An 18,193-nucleotide genomic window follows, 5' to 3' on the forward strand; every position below is an offset into this window, starting at 1 on the left:
CGCCCGCACCGACCCAGCAGCACCGCGCTGCTCCGCCGCACCGACCCAGCAGCACCGCGCCGCGGGGGAAGGGCTGGGAGCGGCGCGAGGCGGCGCTGCGCGGGAAGGCGGTGGAGGCGCGCGGCCTCCTAGCAGCTGGGCCGGCTCCGGCCTGCACCTGGACCCGTCAGGGGTTACTTTCTGTAATCTGTCTCATGAAGAGTAAACAGGAACAAAAGCTATCCGCAGCCCGTCCCGCAGTCAGCCCAGACAAGGGCTGTTGGGGTTTCCACAGAGCACGTAGCTGGGGACAAAGCATAATGCAGGGTGTTGAGCTTTACCACCATTTAAAGCTCTTCATGCTATCCCAAAAATAGGGCTGTGGAGCAGCACGGGGCAGCCGTGGCCGTGCCTCACACGGTGGTCCCAGCCCCCTGTCAGGGTGCCATAATTTTAAGGGTTTCATTTGTTGAACATTTGTCACCTATAAAACTCAAAGAAAGGAAGCCCATGCTCTGGAAACCGCCATTTCCATGACAGACTAAAGCCAGAGGGCAGGCACTAACCTAATAAAAACTGCAGAGATCCATCTCATCAAGCAGATGGAAAGGCTCGACTGATGCATAGTAATGCCCCAAAGAGATGAAGCAGGGGAGATTCACCTTCAAAATGAAGACACTTGTCTTCCAGAAAACAGTGTAGAGCAACGCAGGAAGATAAACTAATAGAATCAAGCAAATAGACCCATCACTTTATTAGGCAAGCTGAAAAGCAAAACTGTGGAATTAGGAAGAAACTCAGTAAACCATGATGGAAAAGAAAACAAATTAGAGGGAACTAGGCAATACTGAGAAGCAGATTGTCACTGTCCATCAGACAAATCAGAGTAAGGTGGGACAGGGCTGGCAAGGAACAAAGAGCTGTCACCATGACTGATTGCAGTGCAGGTGGTGAGGCTCCTGTTTCATACATGCACAAAAAAGCTAGCAGGAATGAGAAGTCACTCAGTTGGCAACACTGAGCAGGAGATGTCATAAAGCTCCTTCCTTCTTTAAAGCTTAAGGGCTGTGAGCACAAGCAAGCACAGAGCTGGTCAGAGCGCAGCTCCACATTGCTATGGAAGACATGTTGCAAGAAAACTAGAACTCCTGTCACAGCAGGCGGGAGCAGCAGCAGAGATCCAAATCAGGCAGGATCCAGCCAGCAGCTGCTCCTCTGGCAGCTTCAGCATCACACAGCTCACACAGCTGGGAGCAATGTCCTTGTCACACCATACCATCTGCAGAGGCCCCAGTCTCTTCCAGCTCAGAGCATGAGAGCATGCAACTACCCTGTTTCCAATGAACTAGGCAAAGCTCAGATCAGAGGAGGATGAGATCCCTCCTCGTCACAAAGGTTTCCACACTGCATCTTCCATCTCTTGGAAGAGGGCTCTGATTACCTGATGATGGGCTTAACACAAAATTAATGCATGGGGAGAGCAGGGGGAGGAGAGCTGCAACTGAGAAGACAAACTCTGAAGCAGGTGGACTCGGGTCTCACACCTGAGCAAGCATTAAGTGTCTAATTAGCTCAATACCTCCATTTCAAAACCGGTTTTGAAAGAAAGTTGCTAGGAGTGCATGGCAAGTAAAGCAATCTGGGCAGAGAGGGCAATTCCGTTTCAAGTGTCAAATCAAGTTAGAGGCAGAAGACAAATTTCAGCCAACTCAGGACAAGAACTCTATGCAGAATAACATCTCACATAACTTGAAGTCAAACAGGGAGTCACCCAACAAATATAGGCACATTCAGGCAAGAGACAAGCCTGCAGGGAGGGGAGATAACTAGACTGCAGTTCTGTACATATTTGCCTCAAATCTGCTTTAGATGTTCAGGTGTTTTACTTGAATTTATACCCAATGTGTCTGATAACAAGAAAGATTTCACTGGTATGTAATGTTTATATATGTTCATAAATGGAATACTGAATGCTATGTTATTCTCTGAAAAGATTATATTAAAAATACTATTAAAAAATGCTTGCCTACCTTTCATATACTGTTTTCTCCTAGAAAGCTATTTCAGGATGAACAGATTATCAGTGCATTAGCATTCATATTCCAAATTCAGTATCTCTGGTCACTTTCTTGTGTTTGCACAGACCACTAACTTAAGGGCTATGTGAAATTGCTTTGGATGCTAAATAATATTGCAAGGAAATTGCATTACATGGGAGGGAAGAGAAATGTGACTTCGTTGTGATGACTCTGAAGTACGCTTCTATTTACTGCACTTTCCTCCCTCCCCCATCAATTTTCCAATTAGATAAATGTATGAGCACTGAGTTACTAGAGGCAGATAATTAAATATTTTACCTATTCCACAAGTGGCTCTTCATATTTGAAATAGGAAATAAGAGTATTCTGCATCAGCCTGTGTATGCACAGGTTATGAAAATCTGTATGAGATCCAGAGAATATAAAGATCTCCAGTGCTCTTTATATACAATAGCTAATTTAATCCACTGATATCAGGGTAACTTCTGTAGCAGCCAAAAAGAGAGTATTTTAGGGCATAGACTGTACTACTTGAAAGCTCCAAAGAAAAGTATTCACATCTGTACTATTTCAAATCCTAGTCTTCTATAACTCTGTCTTTACAGGACATCAATCACAAGAAGAGGGAAACTGTAAGCTATTTTCTAGTAACACACTGCCAATCGCAAGACAAATGTCAGATGTCACAAAATGAGAAGTAACCATTTTTCAACTTGGGAATGTCTTCAAATATATTACAATGAGACTGTGAAAAAAAATGACCCTTTCAGCTTCGTTTGTTCTGACAGCTGCCAGACCTCAGAGTTTGACATTTTATCTTCATACTGCAATAATCCTTATGAAACTTAAACAAGGCAGAGGGCAGTGGCATTATGTACAAAAAATTACAAACACTGAACAAAACCAAGTGTCTACTACTGCTCTTACTTGTGTTACAGAAAAAGAAGGAAAAGAGAAGCAGCTACTCCCACAGTTGTTATTATAATACATGCTAGGTATTAGATTCTTGCAAGCCAAGTTTGACTTCTGCGTTGCAATGCCATGCTCCTGATTGCCACTTGGGAAAACAGCATGCTGTTTAAAACAAAAAAAAAAATCAGGAAAGTAAATCCTAAACATTCCCTAGAGTAAAAAGTCACTCAATAATGTGTGCATTTAGTCCTTGACATTGTGAGGACACACTGACAACACGATTCCTGTATGGCAGACAATTCTTGTACGTCAGCCACTGGAAGATTCAGACATCAAGATCAGGTCATTTTCTCAAACCAGACCTAACTGCCCAAACATTGTGCCTTCTTAATATTTCGTCATTTTTGACAGTATGACAAACGCTAGAACATGAGTAGATTATTAACGTTAAATAATAAAAGAAAGAAGGAAAATCAAATTATACATTATCATAATAAAGTATGAGACCAGGAAAAAATTGACTGAACAGCACTAATGTACCAGGTTATCTGTGTCCTTTTCAGCCAGTCTGTCTCTGCTTAGCCCCCTCCCCAATAGTGTGATTATGCAACTCACAGTTCATTGCTTGAAAAATAAGATTACTCTGTAGAACTCCTCCAAAAGAGCTCCAGTGGAGTCCAGCATTCTTGACAAAATATCCTGTTGAATAATATAGATCTAAGTTGTAGAGAGTTGTAGATAGAAGAAAAATGAAGATTATGTGCAAAGTCCAAAAAAATCTGCTCTAGGTGTTACCTAGGTCCAAATAAGATAACAAACACCAAAGTAGTATGAAAATAAGCAAACCTAGAATACAATTAGTTTAGCCTAAAGTGACCGGACTGGCCTTCTGGATGGCTTCTGGACCTTCTTACACCTTTGTGCGGTAAGGCTCTTTGCAGCAATAGTGCTTACTACTTGAAGAAAAAACAACACTTCAATCAACAAACATTACTTAATGAAGCTTGGTTGGTTGTTTTTTTTCCTGTGAATCATTGTGATCTTACTGTTTCTGCAGAAGCAAAAGGATCAACATCTCTCATTTTTCTTTAAAAAGTTAACAGCACTTCTTATGGCAAGGACACGTACAGAGAAGTAGACGTGGAAATATGATGTCAGCGGTTTAAGCTTGACTTATAAATGCACAGCTATGGGCAACGAGCAAATCTGTACCAATACCAACAAGCACAGTCCAAGCAACTGAAATAACAGGATCAAAGCCTGAAGTCTGACCAAAAATATAATCCCAGATTTTTGTTTTCAAAAACACACAACTGGAATTTGCAACTGCAGCTCCTTAATTGGTATCCATGATACATTTAGTGCATTCAAGGCATGTAATTTCGTCAACACAAGTGTGCCTCTCAGGCGGTACACCAATTCCCATGATGTTGGTTATCTTCCTGCTATGTTTTTGTTCCTTGTCTTCACATTCAAAATAAAAGCAGTTTGTCATGTGAGATGCATTGTAGGCTCAGTGGAGAGCTTAAAAAAAATAGTAGCCATTGTGAGGAAGGATCAGTATTTGAGAATGGGACTTTGCAGCTGACTTTTTGAAGAGCATAAGTAGAAAAAAAAAAGGAATTCAAGAGTCTTTTCCGCAGCCTGCAGCTTATACATACCTGAGATTAATTCTCAGTTCTCTCAGTCTCTCCCTGCTCCTGGTGAAACAGCACCAGGATGGTGATGACTTCTACAATCTGCAAATTTACCAGCTGCGGCCGTGCGGTTTAGGAGGGGTGCATGCAGAGCTGGCACCTCAAGTCCATCTGTCGGACAGGTAACCACTGCACCTCGGCGCTCCACAACCCCTCGGCCACAAAGCAGGCGCTTCTCATCCAGGGCAGCCAGGTGATACTCACAGAAGTCAATCAGTGATGCCACCTGCTCATGAAGAGGGAGTGACTTGTATTTTTTCTGAGCCAAACAGAAGAAAGCTTCAACAAAGGCTTGCAAACACATTCCTGCAAGGAAAGTGACTTTAAAGGAGATTCATAGCACACAAACATAAAAATATCTCATTTCTGTGCTACCAGCGACAAATGTGTATGGGCCAGGTATGAACATAAAGTTGTGCTAGTTAACATATTTAAAACAGCAGCCATTTACAGTGTGAAAAAAAACAGGGAAAAAACAAAATCAAAGACCAAAAGACAAGGTTCTGTCTGCATGTAACACACCTGAGCCCATTCAGTGTCTCAGTACAGCATACGCCCAGGCTGTGTTGCAGACAGCTACTTCACTGAGGCTATTTCTGTTTTTACAAACACCAGCCTGACCAGCAGCCTGAGCCAAACTGGTACTGCAAAGACTGCTTTCAAGATGCTGTGCAATTAAACTGATGTACAACCAACTGTGGTTTCTGTTGCCTCAAATATTAAGTTGAAGGCAAATCAGACACACACTCACATACTGAGCTTCAAGGAAAACATTTTGTTGGTCTTTTTTTTCCCTGTATATCTCCTCGATGTCTTGGCTTGTGTTAATCAAGACTCAAGCATTCTACAATACAAGTTTTATTTCGACTGAATGAAAAACCAACAGCTGAATCATAAGAAGGGAAAGTGGTGCAGTGCCAGAGAATTCTGCTGCGATAACAAACTCTGCCCCTTCACAAACAAGAGTACACTGCACTACAAAACTCTTCATGTGTTCTTTAATCACATCAACCTGATAACAAATTACCACAGCCAACGGAAAGAAGGATTGCATATTAACTCTAATTATTATATTTAAAATGTTAAAATAATGCCTAATTTAATTTTTCCCCTGTAGAACCATTATAGCTGCCCTGTGTTTTAATTGGCTCTCCCAGTTTGAGCATACACTCTAAGAAGATCAGTTTAGGATGAGGTTTGGTTTTTTGCACGTATTTTTTTCTAACAACAATGGTTTATCGATGCTGCAGGAAGAACACCTTTTCTAAATATTACAATTACATTTTGAAGTATAATTTCTCTCAACTAAGACTGCAGCTGGGGTCGCTTACGATCTTGGCTGTAAAACAGCTTCCAAGAGAACTGTTGGGTTATCGGAAAGCAGCAGCTGCCAGCTCAGTAAATTATTTTATCAGTCACGGTGAGCTGCAGGCAGAGAAAGCACCTTTAGCAACATCCAACTGCCTGCTCCGTCAGTGACACTCGTGTGAAGCACTGAATGAACAAAGTTGGAAGCTGCTGTTTTACAGCAACAGTTCTCTGTGGGCTACAGCTGGAAGCAGGCCAAATGCAAAGACAACGGAAGAGAGTGGGGGGGTTGCTAAGGAAATGATACCAGCTAACCACATAAACCACACTGAAATCCTAAATGCAAATACTCAATTTCCCATAGGTGTCATATCTGTAGAAAAAACTGATGAGACACCACTGACACACTTGGAAACTTCTCCACATCCGTGAAACTGAGCTTCTTGGTGTTTCAGCAGAGGAGACGTACAGGTCTATTATCTGCAAGGTATACCTGAAGCCAGCCTCAACTGGGAGAGGTTTTTTTTTTTTTAATTAAAATGTCAAAATAGCAGAAAAGATGAAAGATTATATACATTGAGCTCCAAAATCAGCCTGGGCATCAGTTCAGCTGGGCAGCACAGGAGGGGTTTTCAGAAGCTTTCAGAAGATGTGACTAAACTTGACCCCTCAAGTGATGCTCTGCTGCCCTGGTGCTGTCTACCACATTAATACCTGAGTATTATTCCAGAAATATATATGAAGCAAGTATACTTACTTTAACAACCTAAGTCCATAAAATAATCAGCAAAAGAAACCCTTTAGTGATGTTTTGTAACCACCCATTCTCTTGAGCAAATAATTTGCTTTAGTAACCTGAGGTAAGCACACAATGCAATTTCATATTAAGCAACAGAAAATGGGGCATCCTGGTATTATCTCCAGCATCCAGTACTTTAAAGTCCCCTAATGCTGCATCAATAGTGTGCTGCCACTTAGGACTAAATTATATATTTAAACATTTACAAAACTTAGGTTTGAAGAGGTTTTCATTGCAAGAAATCCTTTCTAAACTTCAGCAGAGGAAATACATCAGAAAGTATCTCCCTGATCTGCACACAGTCAGCTCTGGGCCCAAGGGTTAGCAGTGTGGATCCAGCACTATTACAACCATTTCTCACCATGGGGAAACTAATTACATCTAAGAATGCCTGTCCTTCAGTGTGAGCAGCAGATAGGAGCCAAACTCACAAAAGAAACCACTGACATTTCAATTAGTTTGTTTTCTTTTGAAAGGAATTTATGAGAAATCTGTCTTACAAGACCCAGGAGGGAATGCAGATGAATTCTCCTCTGGATACAGGTAAACTGAATAGAGTTTGTAACTTCAGAACTATACAGAAGAGATTTGGATGGTCTGAGAGGTCTGGGCTTTTTTTTTTTTTTGTGTGGAGCTGAAACCAACCTTCATGTCTATGTATAAAGATAAAAAAATAATCCATGTAATCATATTTTTAAAAGGAAACCAAAAAGATTGATGGGATGCTTATTAAATAGTGAGCTATTTTCTGTAATAAGCAAATATTTTAAGTGTAACTGTCTAACAGGAAGGTGTTTATATTCATTTTCCCAACCACTCAGCTGCACAACCAAGAAGATACGTGATGGTAACAGAGGAAATCACCAGGGGAGCTGGGAATAACATCAGAGGCTAATAAACATTTTCCTTTTGGCTTAAAAATTCTAAAGAATTCTTACTGCTGTTCAGCAAACAGCTTTCCATAGCTGCCTTTCTTGTCTAACATTTTCAAGAAATATATTTTAGTTTAAACGCATTTTCCTAACAGAGAGGTAAATAGTTCAAATGCTGATGTATCACTGGAAGGGGCACACTGAGTATGGGCCTGGCACCTCCTGCACAAGGAACTCCGAGCAGCTGAATGGAAGTCCCAGGACAGGAGAATCCCTGGTGGAGTAGATTCATTTCTTATAGAAGCCTTTTAGCCATATTGAGTATATTCTTACATTGAACATTACAACCCACACTGGATGTAAACAAGTCTAAAAGCGACTGAGGTGACTAATGCTCTTACATGAACAAACAAGCATCATTTGCCACAAGGGGTGCTCGTAGGGAAAGGCACTGCTAATCATCCTTAATAAGAGCCCATTTAATAGTGAGCACCGTGTGAGTTCGTATAGAAATCAATTGTCCTTCCCTCAGCCAGCACAAAGTCAATGAAAATGGGAAAAAAAAAAATGAGTATATAGTTGGGCAACTGGGAACTCTCTGGAAAGTAATATGGGTAGTTTTCTGTGTCCCCAGAGTAACCTGTTTGGATGACAGAATTAAATCAAAATGAAGTTAATCATATTTATTTCTAGCTCTATCATAGGTTTTTGTTTAACTTTTTGCTAGACTATGTAAGCTGCTCCAATAAGGACGTATCTTCCTTCACTGTAATTAAGTTGGAAGTTCCACTGGGAATGCTTTTAAATGTTCTCCTGCAACAAGAGTTATGAATGCTAAATTACAAGTGTAAAAGGGGCTTATAGAAGATTTATGCCATTAAATAACTGGAAACTAAGAGTGATCAATTCTATAGATACAGGCAGACTGCCATGGAAGTAGCTAGGAGTTGTTGTACATGCCCCGGATATACGTGCCTCGCTCCCATCATTTTTACTGAAAGCCTCAGGGGTGCTTAAGCTATCAAAACTACAAAAAAAATAAAAAATAAAAAAATCACCAATTTTCATGGTCTTCAAATACAAAATAGCATTACCTGATTCTTTGTGATCAATTCCCATGCTGTTCCACCTTCGTGTGATATCAATGTATAAGATATCTACAGAAGCCATTGAAAAATTGCTGTTACTGAGCTTGCAGTTTCTGTTAAAAATGAACAACAAAAAAGCAAAACATCTGATTACTTCCAAACTTCCAAGCCATAAAAACCCATGCGTGGAAAATTCTCTCTGTATCCTAAGTACACTCACAGATTTATCTTCTGTTACTGAACACTGCATGGAAAACAGCAGCATCTCTGGGTGGATCTTGGGCATTTGGTGATAAGCAAATGTGGGAGATCTGACACTTGTGTGGTCTGAGCCCACAGGATAGTGTTGATCAGTAGATGAGACTGAGCCATCTGCCCTGGATTGCAGATGCCTGGCAGCATTGCTGGAGCTAGTGCATGTGCCAAAGCATCGGCCAAAAGCTCCAGCCAGGAAAAAAAAAATCTGTGACCGCTGCTTATTTTTCTAAGTTATTTTTTAGAATGAAGAAATTATTGAAGGGGAACAAAAATTTGGGCAGATAGTCTTTGAAACCACCTGCCCACACACATCTGCAGGCAAATCACAGTTGTATGCCATTTCACTCTTGAAAAAAAACGAGGGATATATCACACAATCTGAAAAGAACAGTAAAGACAGCATTTTGGAGGAAGGCTCTGCAGTGGGTGTGGATCGTCTGGTGAAAAGTAAAGAAAACATTTGCCAACATTAAAAAGTTGAATTTAACATGCGTGAGGAAACTGCAAAGTCTATTTCATTGAGATATGACAATTTATTTTAGTATCATTAAAAGAAATGTTGGCGTTTATACTGTGTTCATCTGACAAGTGCCAAACTAAGGCTTGACTAAACAACAGAGAATACAGAACTAGAAAACATCCTGCACCGATCTGTAGATAGAGCAGATGCCCTCAGTATTTATATATCTGTTATTTGTATAAATCTAATTGTTTATATTCATTCCTGACTGCTAAATGCATCTGCATAGAAACAGAATTTGTATTTTAGGAGTACATCTGCAGCTGCTGCTGATTTCTTTTGTCATTCTCAATGGAAGACAGAAAATGAGATATTTGTACCATGACTTGAACAGATACATCCATAAAAAAGAGAACAAAAAAAAATCCTGCAAAAATAAAGCACGTGAAAAAAAAATAAATTGAGTTCCTTGCCACTGTAAGTTGCAATTTCATGATGTAAATCCTTAGTGTGCAATGCATCAGTAACTGGCATTTGAAATCCTTTGCTTTGGCCTGGGGCCGATGGCTATGCCCCACAGCTAGCAATCAGATCTCTAGTGACCCAATTTCCGTTGTCATGTTTCTAGAAGTCTCAGGAATACAGCTGTGAGAATGTGACATGTTGACTAGGACTGCAAATAGTATCTCCCAAAGTATCAGTGATCTGCTGTAGGATAAAGACCCACATTTCCATTAGACATGGTTTCTTAGGTCAGGCATCCTTGGATTTTTTTTTAAACGTGCAGTGGTTCAATGAACTTCAGGGGAAAAGTTCCTTTAGAAGGCAGCACTGAACCTACCAGCTCAAAGCGTGCCACTGTTAGGGCCTGCACTTATCCAACAAGAGCTCAGTGACAGTAGTACTGCCCAGCAGGACCTTGAGTTTCTAGCTTTTCTATTATGCCATTCCTAAATAAAGCACGTTACAAACCTTATAAATGTCCGGAACCCTGTTGGCCCCAGTTTTGTTGTCCCTTTGACACCAAGAAATCGGATGAACAACGCAGCCACTCTGTCCACGAGTCGCAGGTAATTAAACTGCTTAGCATACTTTGGAAACACTTGCTTGAGACAAAGGGAGGGTAGGCCAGCCTCTGTGTTTTTGCTGGTCTCGTATTCCGGTCCACCTGCTGGTCCCGCATCCAGTAGATCCTCTCTGGTTTCTGACACGTGCTCTGAAGTCTGAGATCTGTAGCATGTAAAATAACCACATCCTACGTTAACCTTATTCATGCAAGATCCAACATGTTCTTTCTGCATTCTTTTTTAAATTACAGAACGTTATTTTATGAGATTTTTCACAATAATTTATAATCTTCCATAAATACTGAAGTCCTCTAAAGCAGAAATCATGCTATTAGAGTATCTAAAGAATAATGAGCAGAACGTTACCTTTCAGAAGGTAACAGACTAATGTGCCTCACATCGACAAGGAACCACCAGAAATGCCAGTGTGCACTGACAGTCAGCAAGTTGAGATTAAAAATTGAATTTCATGAAATTTCATGGAGCATTTCATGGGAAATGCTTAGAGATTATTATAATCTAGCGCTATTTAAACTTATTTTCCAGTAACGATTAGAAGCTTCTACATTTCCTGATAAGTGAGGAACAAAAAGCACATTAAGATACATTTGCAAAGAAGCAATTCTAACAGCGCATTCAGAAGCGATACGCTTCACATCAACGCACACTGGCACTTCTCAGAAGACGATGGCTGGGCAATCCCATTATTTTTCTTCAAATCCTCTGTGAGTACTGTCAAAATACATTATTTCATCTTCACTATTCCCTAAATAAAGCTGATGGAGATAACAGCGCTCTGAAATTAACGTTATGTGTTTATTCAGGATGACGTGTTGTTGCATTTCTTCTGTTTCTGACACACCCAGATAAAATTAAAGATTGCTACTGCTGTACGTCCCCAAAATTGGACAGCTGTGGTAATTCCTTGGCACCCACTAAGCATCCACACATTTTCATTTTCTTCCCCGTCGTTTTTCTAAGTACATATCATCAGAAATAAGTATAATTCACACTGGGTACTAAAAAACGAGCACTTTTACTACCCTGATCTTTTGTGTTCCTGAACAGATTTAGTGTCCTTCATCAAGTTCTTTTGGAGCACAGAGTAACAAACAACATAGTTATTATCCAACCACAACACTGTAAAAATTATTGAGCCAAAGCTGTAGTAAAGCTGTACTTTCCACTTTGATACTTGGAGGCAAACTTCCTCAGCCCACTTGCACCCATCCTGGGGTCAGGACACTGATCCACTGACACCACATCTTCTTCCAGTCCAGGATACTTGAAAGTAAAGACCACTTACAGGAAAAACTAATTAGTAACTGCAAAAAAAAAGTTTGAATTCAATTGTGAGATCTAATTTCTAAGAGCCACTTTTGGAGTCTAGTTTTGGACACTCTTATAATCCAGATTTTGAACTTATGCATTCCCAAAATAGATGAGAGCAGCTCACCAACATCCGACCCCAGGTGTGCTCAGCACAGCACCAGCACGTGGAACCTCTCACTGGATGTCACCACTGAGTACCTGTAATTGTGACCATTCTTTGGCAAGACAAGAAATTCTGAGTCTTTAAAAAATAAACAAACACTTTAGGTAAGGCAGATGGTTCTTCAGTAACACTCCTCTGCTGCAAATAGCAGCAAAGTACAAAGGTAACATCACATAGACATTTGCTTAACTGAGGACAAAAATTACACACTCTTAGTTTTTCTCACGTGTGACTGGATGGCAATTTCACTGCCACTGAGTGCCTTCTGGAGGCCAAGAGAGTGACTGTGTGCTCAGCCAAAAGAACAAGTGTGCTGCCACCTGGGTCTGCTGATGAATTTTAATTCACATCTTCAGCCAGTTGAACCAGGCCATGAGCACATGGGAAACCGTGTTCTCGGGAAGAGAGAAGGTTATGTCTGTAACACAACTCTCATTTAATTAAGCCTCTGTGGAATTGTAATCATGCGCTGCTGTTCAGAGAAATCCTGAAAGCTTCCTAATTGTAAATTCAGGAGTATTTTGGATTGTACATTATTCATTAATCGGTGATTTCAGTTAAAAATATAAAACTTTCCTTTAAAAGATACTGGCAGAGCAGATGAGATTTTGTTTTTCCTTTTAAACAGAAAATACTGAAGGACGGCATCATGGAAGTCCTTCCCATCCCTCGGCAGAGGCTGCAGGGGCTCCAGCAGCACAGCTCCAGCTCAGGCCTCACCTGCACGTCTGGAATTCCTTCGCATGCACCTCAGTTTGGGCCCTCAAATAAGTCACTGAAACTTCTGACTGGGAGATCGAAGATGCACCTGAAAATTCATTGGCAGAGCATGATTCAGGGCTGAGTTCAGCTGACATTTTGGCACTAAATAAGCTACAGTAGTGAATGGCTATATAAGTGAGGTCAGCCTCAGATTCCTGCTGCAATGACAGTCCCTGTAGCACCTGAGGAAATACAGTGGTTTAGAAGAAGATTTTTCCAGCCTTCTGCTTTTCCATCCCATCTCCAAAAGAAGAATTCAGCAGTAATAAATGAAGGTAACCAACATTCCAGACACGCTGCTCCTGGGAAATGAGGAGCCTCACAGAAAACTCACCCACTTTCCACAGTAATGTTTGTGGAATTCATCTCCCTCACATTCCCAGAGCAGCTCTGGAGACAGACACAGCTCATTATATATGAGAGGTGAGATGGGACACCTGCGTAAGATTTTAAAATGCATTGTCTCCACCAAATCACAAACGTTAACTTAGCTGCTTATTATGACAGGGAAACATGCTGTTCTAGCACAGAGGTGGAACAACAGCTTTTGGCTGGGAAATTTAAACTGGCAGTGTTATCTTCTGCCCTGTGTTGACAGAAAGCATCCAATATGCACACGAACCCTGGACATTTAGGGTAGGGAAAAGCACATGCAGAAACGGAACTGGACTCCATGCTCATGTAATGAGTTTCTAAGCCAATACCAAAGGGCTTTTTCAGCATCAGAAAATCTCTGCAATCTACCACTGACTTTCACAAGTATGTTGAGGTTTTATTCCTCCATTACAACAGGGGGGTCAATCAAATCATATTCCTGTGTGGATAACCCACATTTATTATCTTGTGTTTCTTCTCTCCCATTTCTGTCCCTGCCACAAGCACGTGGCAGACATCCTGTTCAATAGCTGATCCAAGTATTCACACTCCTCTACAAGTGATCAAAGTCCTCAGCAACACGATATGAGTACGTTGAACGTCAAAGCCAGCCAGAGCAATCCACTGAGTTTGGAGGAAAAGCTTTGGGTGTCAGGAAAGCGGACAATGAAAAGCATGCAGAGGCTGTTTCAGTGCTGTAAAGCATGGGATCACTTTTCAGGAGTGCTTTTAATAAAACGGAGACCTTCAGAATCACGCCTGCATCAGATCCTGCCCCTGTCAGTGACACTGAATTGATACACAGACTTTCCTGCCCACTCACCTTAACTGCAGGCATTTACACAGCCCATATCCAGAGTGCAGTCCTCCACTGCTTCCACAGACAGTACTTCAATAAAAGTTTATTTTATGCATGTCAAGTCAACATAATTGTATGCACCCAATCTCTGTGTGGTCTCAACTAATTAAGCAAAACTGCCAAGCTAGGCATATTATAGCCAGACTCAGTATCTACAAAAACAGAATTTTACTGTAATCTGCACATTTTTGCAAGGAAACAGTGCACAATTTTTTTTATTTTTATTATTATTATTTTTTGCCTTAGTGATAATTTACACTTGCTTGCAATGCACATTACATTTTCTTCTGTATCTCAGCTGCCATCTGCCATCTACACACCTTAGGGGCAAACTGGATGACATAACTGCCCAGGAGTCAGCCAATCAAAGATGGGCATAAGCACTGTGGGGAAGGGATCAGGAACTCCAAAATTCAGAACAAATCTCTAGAAACAGAAACCTGCAGAGACTTTCTCTATTGGCTCCTTCCTCCTGAGCTGTCCAACAGGCAAGGGGAGGAGAAGAAAGCTGAGACCTGCAATTTAAAGCTGCTCCTCAGAATTAATTGTTCTGACTGACACAGCTGAGTCAGGCTGAATGAATGAAAGGTCAAATATAAGGTAATGCTTCTGGTGCCATATGGAATAATAGCAAGGCTTAATTTCCATGCTCACGCCTGACCTCAATACATTAATTTCTCTAATTCCACAGCTCACAACAGATCTTTCTTTAGAAATTATCAACAGTGGAGAAAATATTAACTGCATCTTTAAAAAAAAGAACTGCAATTTTAAGAAAGCTTATGGAAACAACATCCAAGACTACTTATCTTTTATGCATGAGCACTAACTTATTAATGTTTTCTCCATCTATGTCATATCCCTTTCATTTTGACTGGCCTTAATCTTTATGCAAATACAAGTTGCTAAGGGACAAACAAATTTGCAACCGCTAATTAAAGGCTGCAGCATTCACAACATTTTGTATGCTTGCACAGAAAATTTGGCTGTCCAGTTCAAAGCAAAATCGGGTAAGAATTGGAACAGTAGAGTTCTAAGAATGCTTTATCATTTATAGCACTGTTAGAAGTGAAAACTAAGCAAATTCTTTTATTTTTTTCTTTTTTCTTTTTTTAAATCAACTGACTACTGCTTACCTAATAGAGGGAAATACTATGTTCTGGATTCTGAAGCCGTAATTAATTCCCTCTGCTGAGTCTCTACTCTCAAAGCAAGGACTACATTAGCAAAGTTATAAGCACAGAAGATTTTGCATGACAAATCTGCCTACCCACCCACTTATCACCGCTGTATACAGATCTCCCCCAAGAAACTGATACGTGTCACTGGAGGCCGCAGGTGTGAACGTGTTCCTGCGTGTGCACTCCCACCATTAAATCACTTAGGAAATAGTCAACAACAGAACAAAGCCTTTGTACCAACCATTCATTAATTGACTTTTATGAACTAATCCGATTACTTTTATCAACACAGAGACTACCAGCACTCACAGGATGTGACAGCAAGAAGTTTCAGTCTGACTGCACGTTGTGTGAGAAATCAGCACCTTTTGTTTAGAACCACCCCCTGTTAACTTCCTTTCAAGGAAGGGTTTCGTTTTCATTACTCCTGATAGATTTTGCTATTTGCTATTTGCTTTTTGCTTTTTGCTTTTAAGGCACTTCTATGCCGTGTATTGAAACCAGCATTAAATTAGACCACCAAGGGTCTTACTATAGAAGAGGCAAAAGAAAGAAATAAATGTTTAAGCAGAAAACTGGACGCCCCAGGGGATTTCTTCCCATAGGAAAACTGTTCTTAGAAAGCAGCCGTGATTATGCTAAGGTGGCAAAGGAGCTTTACCCTGCCATCCAAGGGAGCAGAAAGCGGCCGCACAACTGCGTTTTATCAGCAGAAATTCTCCTATTAAAGCAGGTGAATTCCACACTCACAACATAACACTGCTATGATTACGCTGCTGCTAAGTCGTGTGGCTTTGCTTTCATTCTGTGGCAAATGGGTGCCAGGCAGTTTTATTGCTTTCTTATTTTTTCAGAGAGTAGAGACCAATTATTATTTAAAAATAAGCCAATCATCCCCCTTTTCAAAAGACAACAAGCAGCAGAAGTTAAATTATAGAGAACATCACTGCCCCCAATACATTAATTTCTGTCACTATGTCACTGTAAAAATTTACAGCAGATATAATCTCTTTGAAGGGGGATCAAGTCATAGAAAATACAAGCCTAGTTTTAAATAGAATTTTAATTTAAATGAAAGCTTCAGGGAATGATGTTTATGCTGCTTATCTTTCATACCTGGTGATTAAGTTAATTTATACTTAATGGAAGAGGATATTTCTAATCCCCAGACAGGCTCAACATCTGTCTGTGACTATGTTTTTGGAAGCCTTAAGCTGCTCGTGATTGATGTAATAAAACCAGGATCCTGCAGAACCGACACCTGAAAGATATCTGTAAGAGGGAAAATGTTATTTTTGCCTCTCAGTGCCTGTGCTTAAGTCGAGCCAAAATCCCAAGCACTTCATTTTGCCATCCCTTATAGACCTGCTTCGTACTCCCACATCGTTATTATTTGAGTACAAACAGGGGAATAAGGGAACAGTTCTCAGAGACTGTTTATGATCTAATATTCATACTCACTTTGTGCACTGAGAACAAGCAACTTTCTGATGGCCTGAAGCTGATGACAATAATAAAGCTCCTGCAACAATCTGAGAAATAATCTCCATTTTTCCTTCATCCCTCATTCCACGTCTATTTAAGAATGAATGCTAGCTAACTAAACGCTTGCATTTACTTCATAGTTACAACAGAAAAAGATCTTGAAAAGAAAATATTTTACCAGAAGAATATATAATTTTCACCTTTCTGTCCCAGCAATCACAGTTTTCCACTCAGAAGGAAACACAGGCACTCCGTTCTGAAAGCTGATGCATTTCCTGATGGCTGTTTCCTGAGGTGCTTGAAACATAACTGTCAACCTGTGCCACGTATGGAAAACTGGCTGGCAGTGAAGCCCTGCTTCAACACAAAAGCACTAGCCTCTTTCATGCTGAGGAGATGTCCTCCTTGGAGGCTACAGTGCATGGCAGAAGTAACATCTGAGAACATAACAGACCTCTCTATTATTTTCACAAGCCAGTTCACCTCTGAGATGAAAGGAAATGGTGAACATCACGAACATTTACAGTAATTTCTCTTTCTCACTCAGAAACAGGAGGACTAACCCTGCAAAGCACCTACATAAGCACTTAAATATTAGATAACATCAAAATTACTATTTGTTTTATATCCTATCCAGCATAATCTGAGCAAATTCAGGCCGTGCTTACTACCAGTTCCCCCTTGTTCAGCTGAAGGTTGGCATCAGCAATGGCTGAACACAACAAACAGGCATTCAACAAAGCTCCCAGGAAGGCTTTGAAGCATTGAAGTGTTTATGTTGACGTTTTTGACTTTTTGTTTGCTTCTTTGCTCTTTAGAGGGAGGGGGAAAAGACAAAAGAAGTTTATTTCCTTTGAATTCAGTCAAAGCAGGAGCACAGACCAAAGGCACTCTGACATCACTGCTGTCACGTACCAACCAGGCTCCAGCAGCCACCAAGCTCCAAGCTGTGCTGCCAGGCTCCTTATTACCTCAGTGAAGCCAACTCAGTATTCTTACAGCAGCCACTGCTGCCGGCTCTGAGATGCAAAACATAGCATGCCTTAACCCTGATCTCGTTACCTTTCAGATTTATTTATCACGTGTAATCAATAACTGAATTCAAAGATCTATTTGGGCTCACTGCCTCCACGTTCACTTCTATGCCACGTGGAAGGATGCTAAGCAGCCGCCCTGCTTTATGCCTCACCTCCCTTCTTCTTGGGCAAACTTTGAAGATGAGAGCAACTTCTGTGGCCACATTACAAAGACCAGAGGAAAGCGAATGTTCTTACAGAACCTGCTTTGTCTATGTATTTTATCACAAAGATACTCTTTCCATTTGAGAATTATACGGAGAGGAAACAAAAAGACTTCTTAATAATGAACTTAATGTGCAATACTGTGTGAATAGGTAAGATGTAATTGCCACAGCATGTTTTGATATGTGAGAATGCTTGGAAAGTTCCCGTGTTTATGGAAACGCTCCTGGCAGGTCACATTGCTTAGTTCCTTTTCAAACCTCCTCTATTTCCAAGCTAGAATATTTAGAGAGAAAAAAAAGAACACATGTCAATA

General features: G+C 40.7%; 1 protein-coding gene across 1 annotated transcript in view; it reads right to left on the reverse strand.

Moving 5' to 3' along the window:
• TTLL11 (tubulin tyrosine ligase like 11) overlaps positions 1–18,193 on the reverse strand; it is an 80,749-nt gene that overhangs the window by 11,856 nt on the left and 50,700 nt on the right. The window contains exons 8-10 of the mRNA XM_010721154.3: positions 10,385–10,642; positions 8,701–8,807; positions 4,592–4,933 (exon numbers count right to left, since the gene is read on the reverse strand). Of these exons, the coding sequence (XP_010719456.1) occupies positions 4,614–4,933; positions 8,701–8,807; positions 10,385–10,642 (685 nt within the window). The 3' untranslated portion in view covers positions 4,592–4,613. The remainder of the gene's footprint in view (positions 1–4,591; positions 4,934–8,700; positions 8,808–10,384; positions 10,643–18,193) is intronic.

The sequence above is a fragment of the Meleagris gallopavo genome, chromosome 19 (assembly GCF_000146605.3).
Source record: "Meleagris gallopavo isolate NT-WF06-2002-E0010 breed Aviagen turkey brand Nicholas breeding stock chromosome 19, Turkey_5.1, whole genome shotgun sequence".
Lineage (NCBI taxonomy): Eukaryota > Metazoa > Chordata > Aves > Galliformes > Phasianidae > Meleagris > Meleagris gallopavo.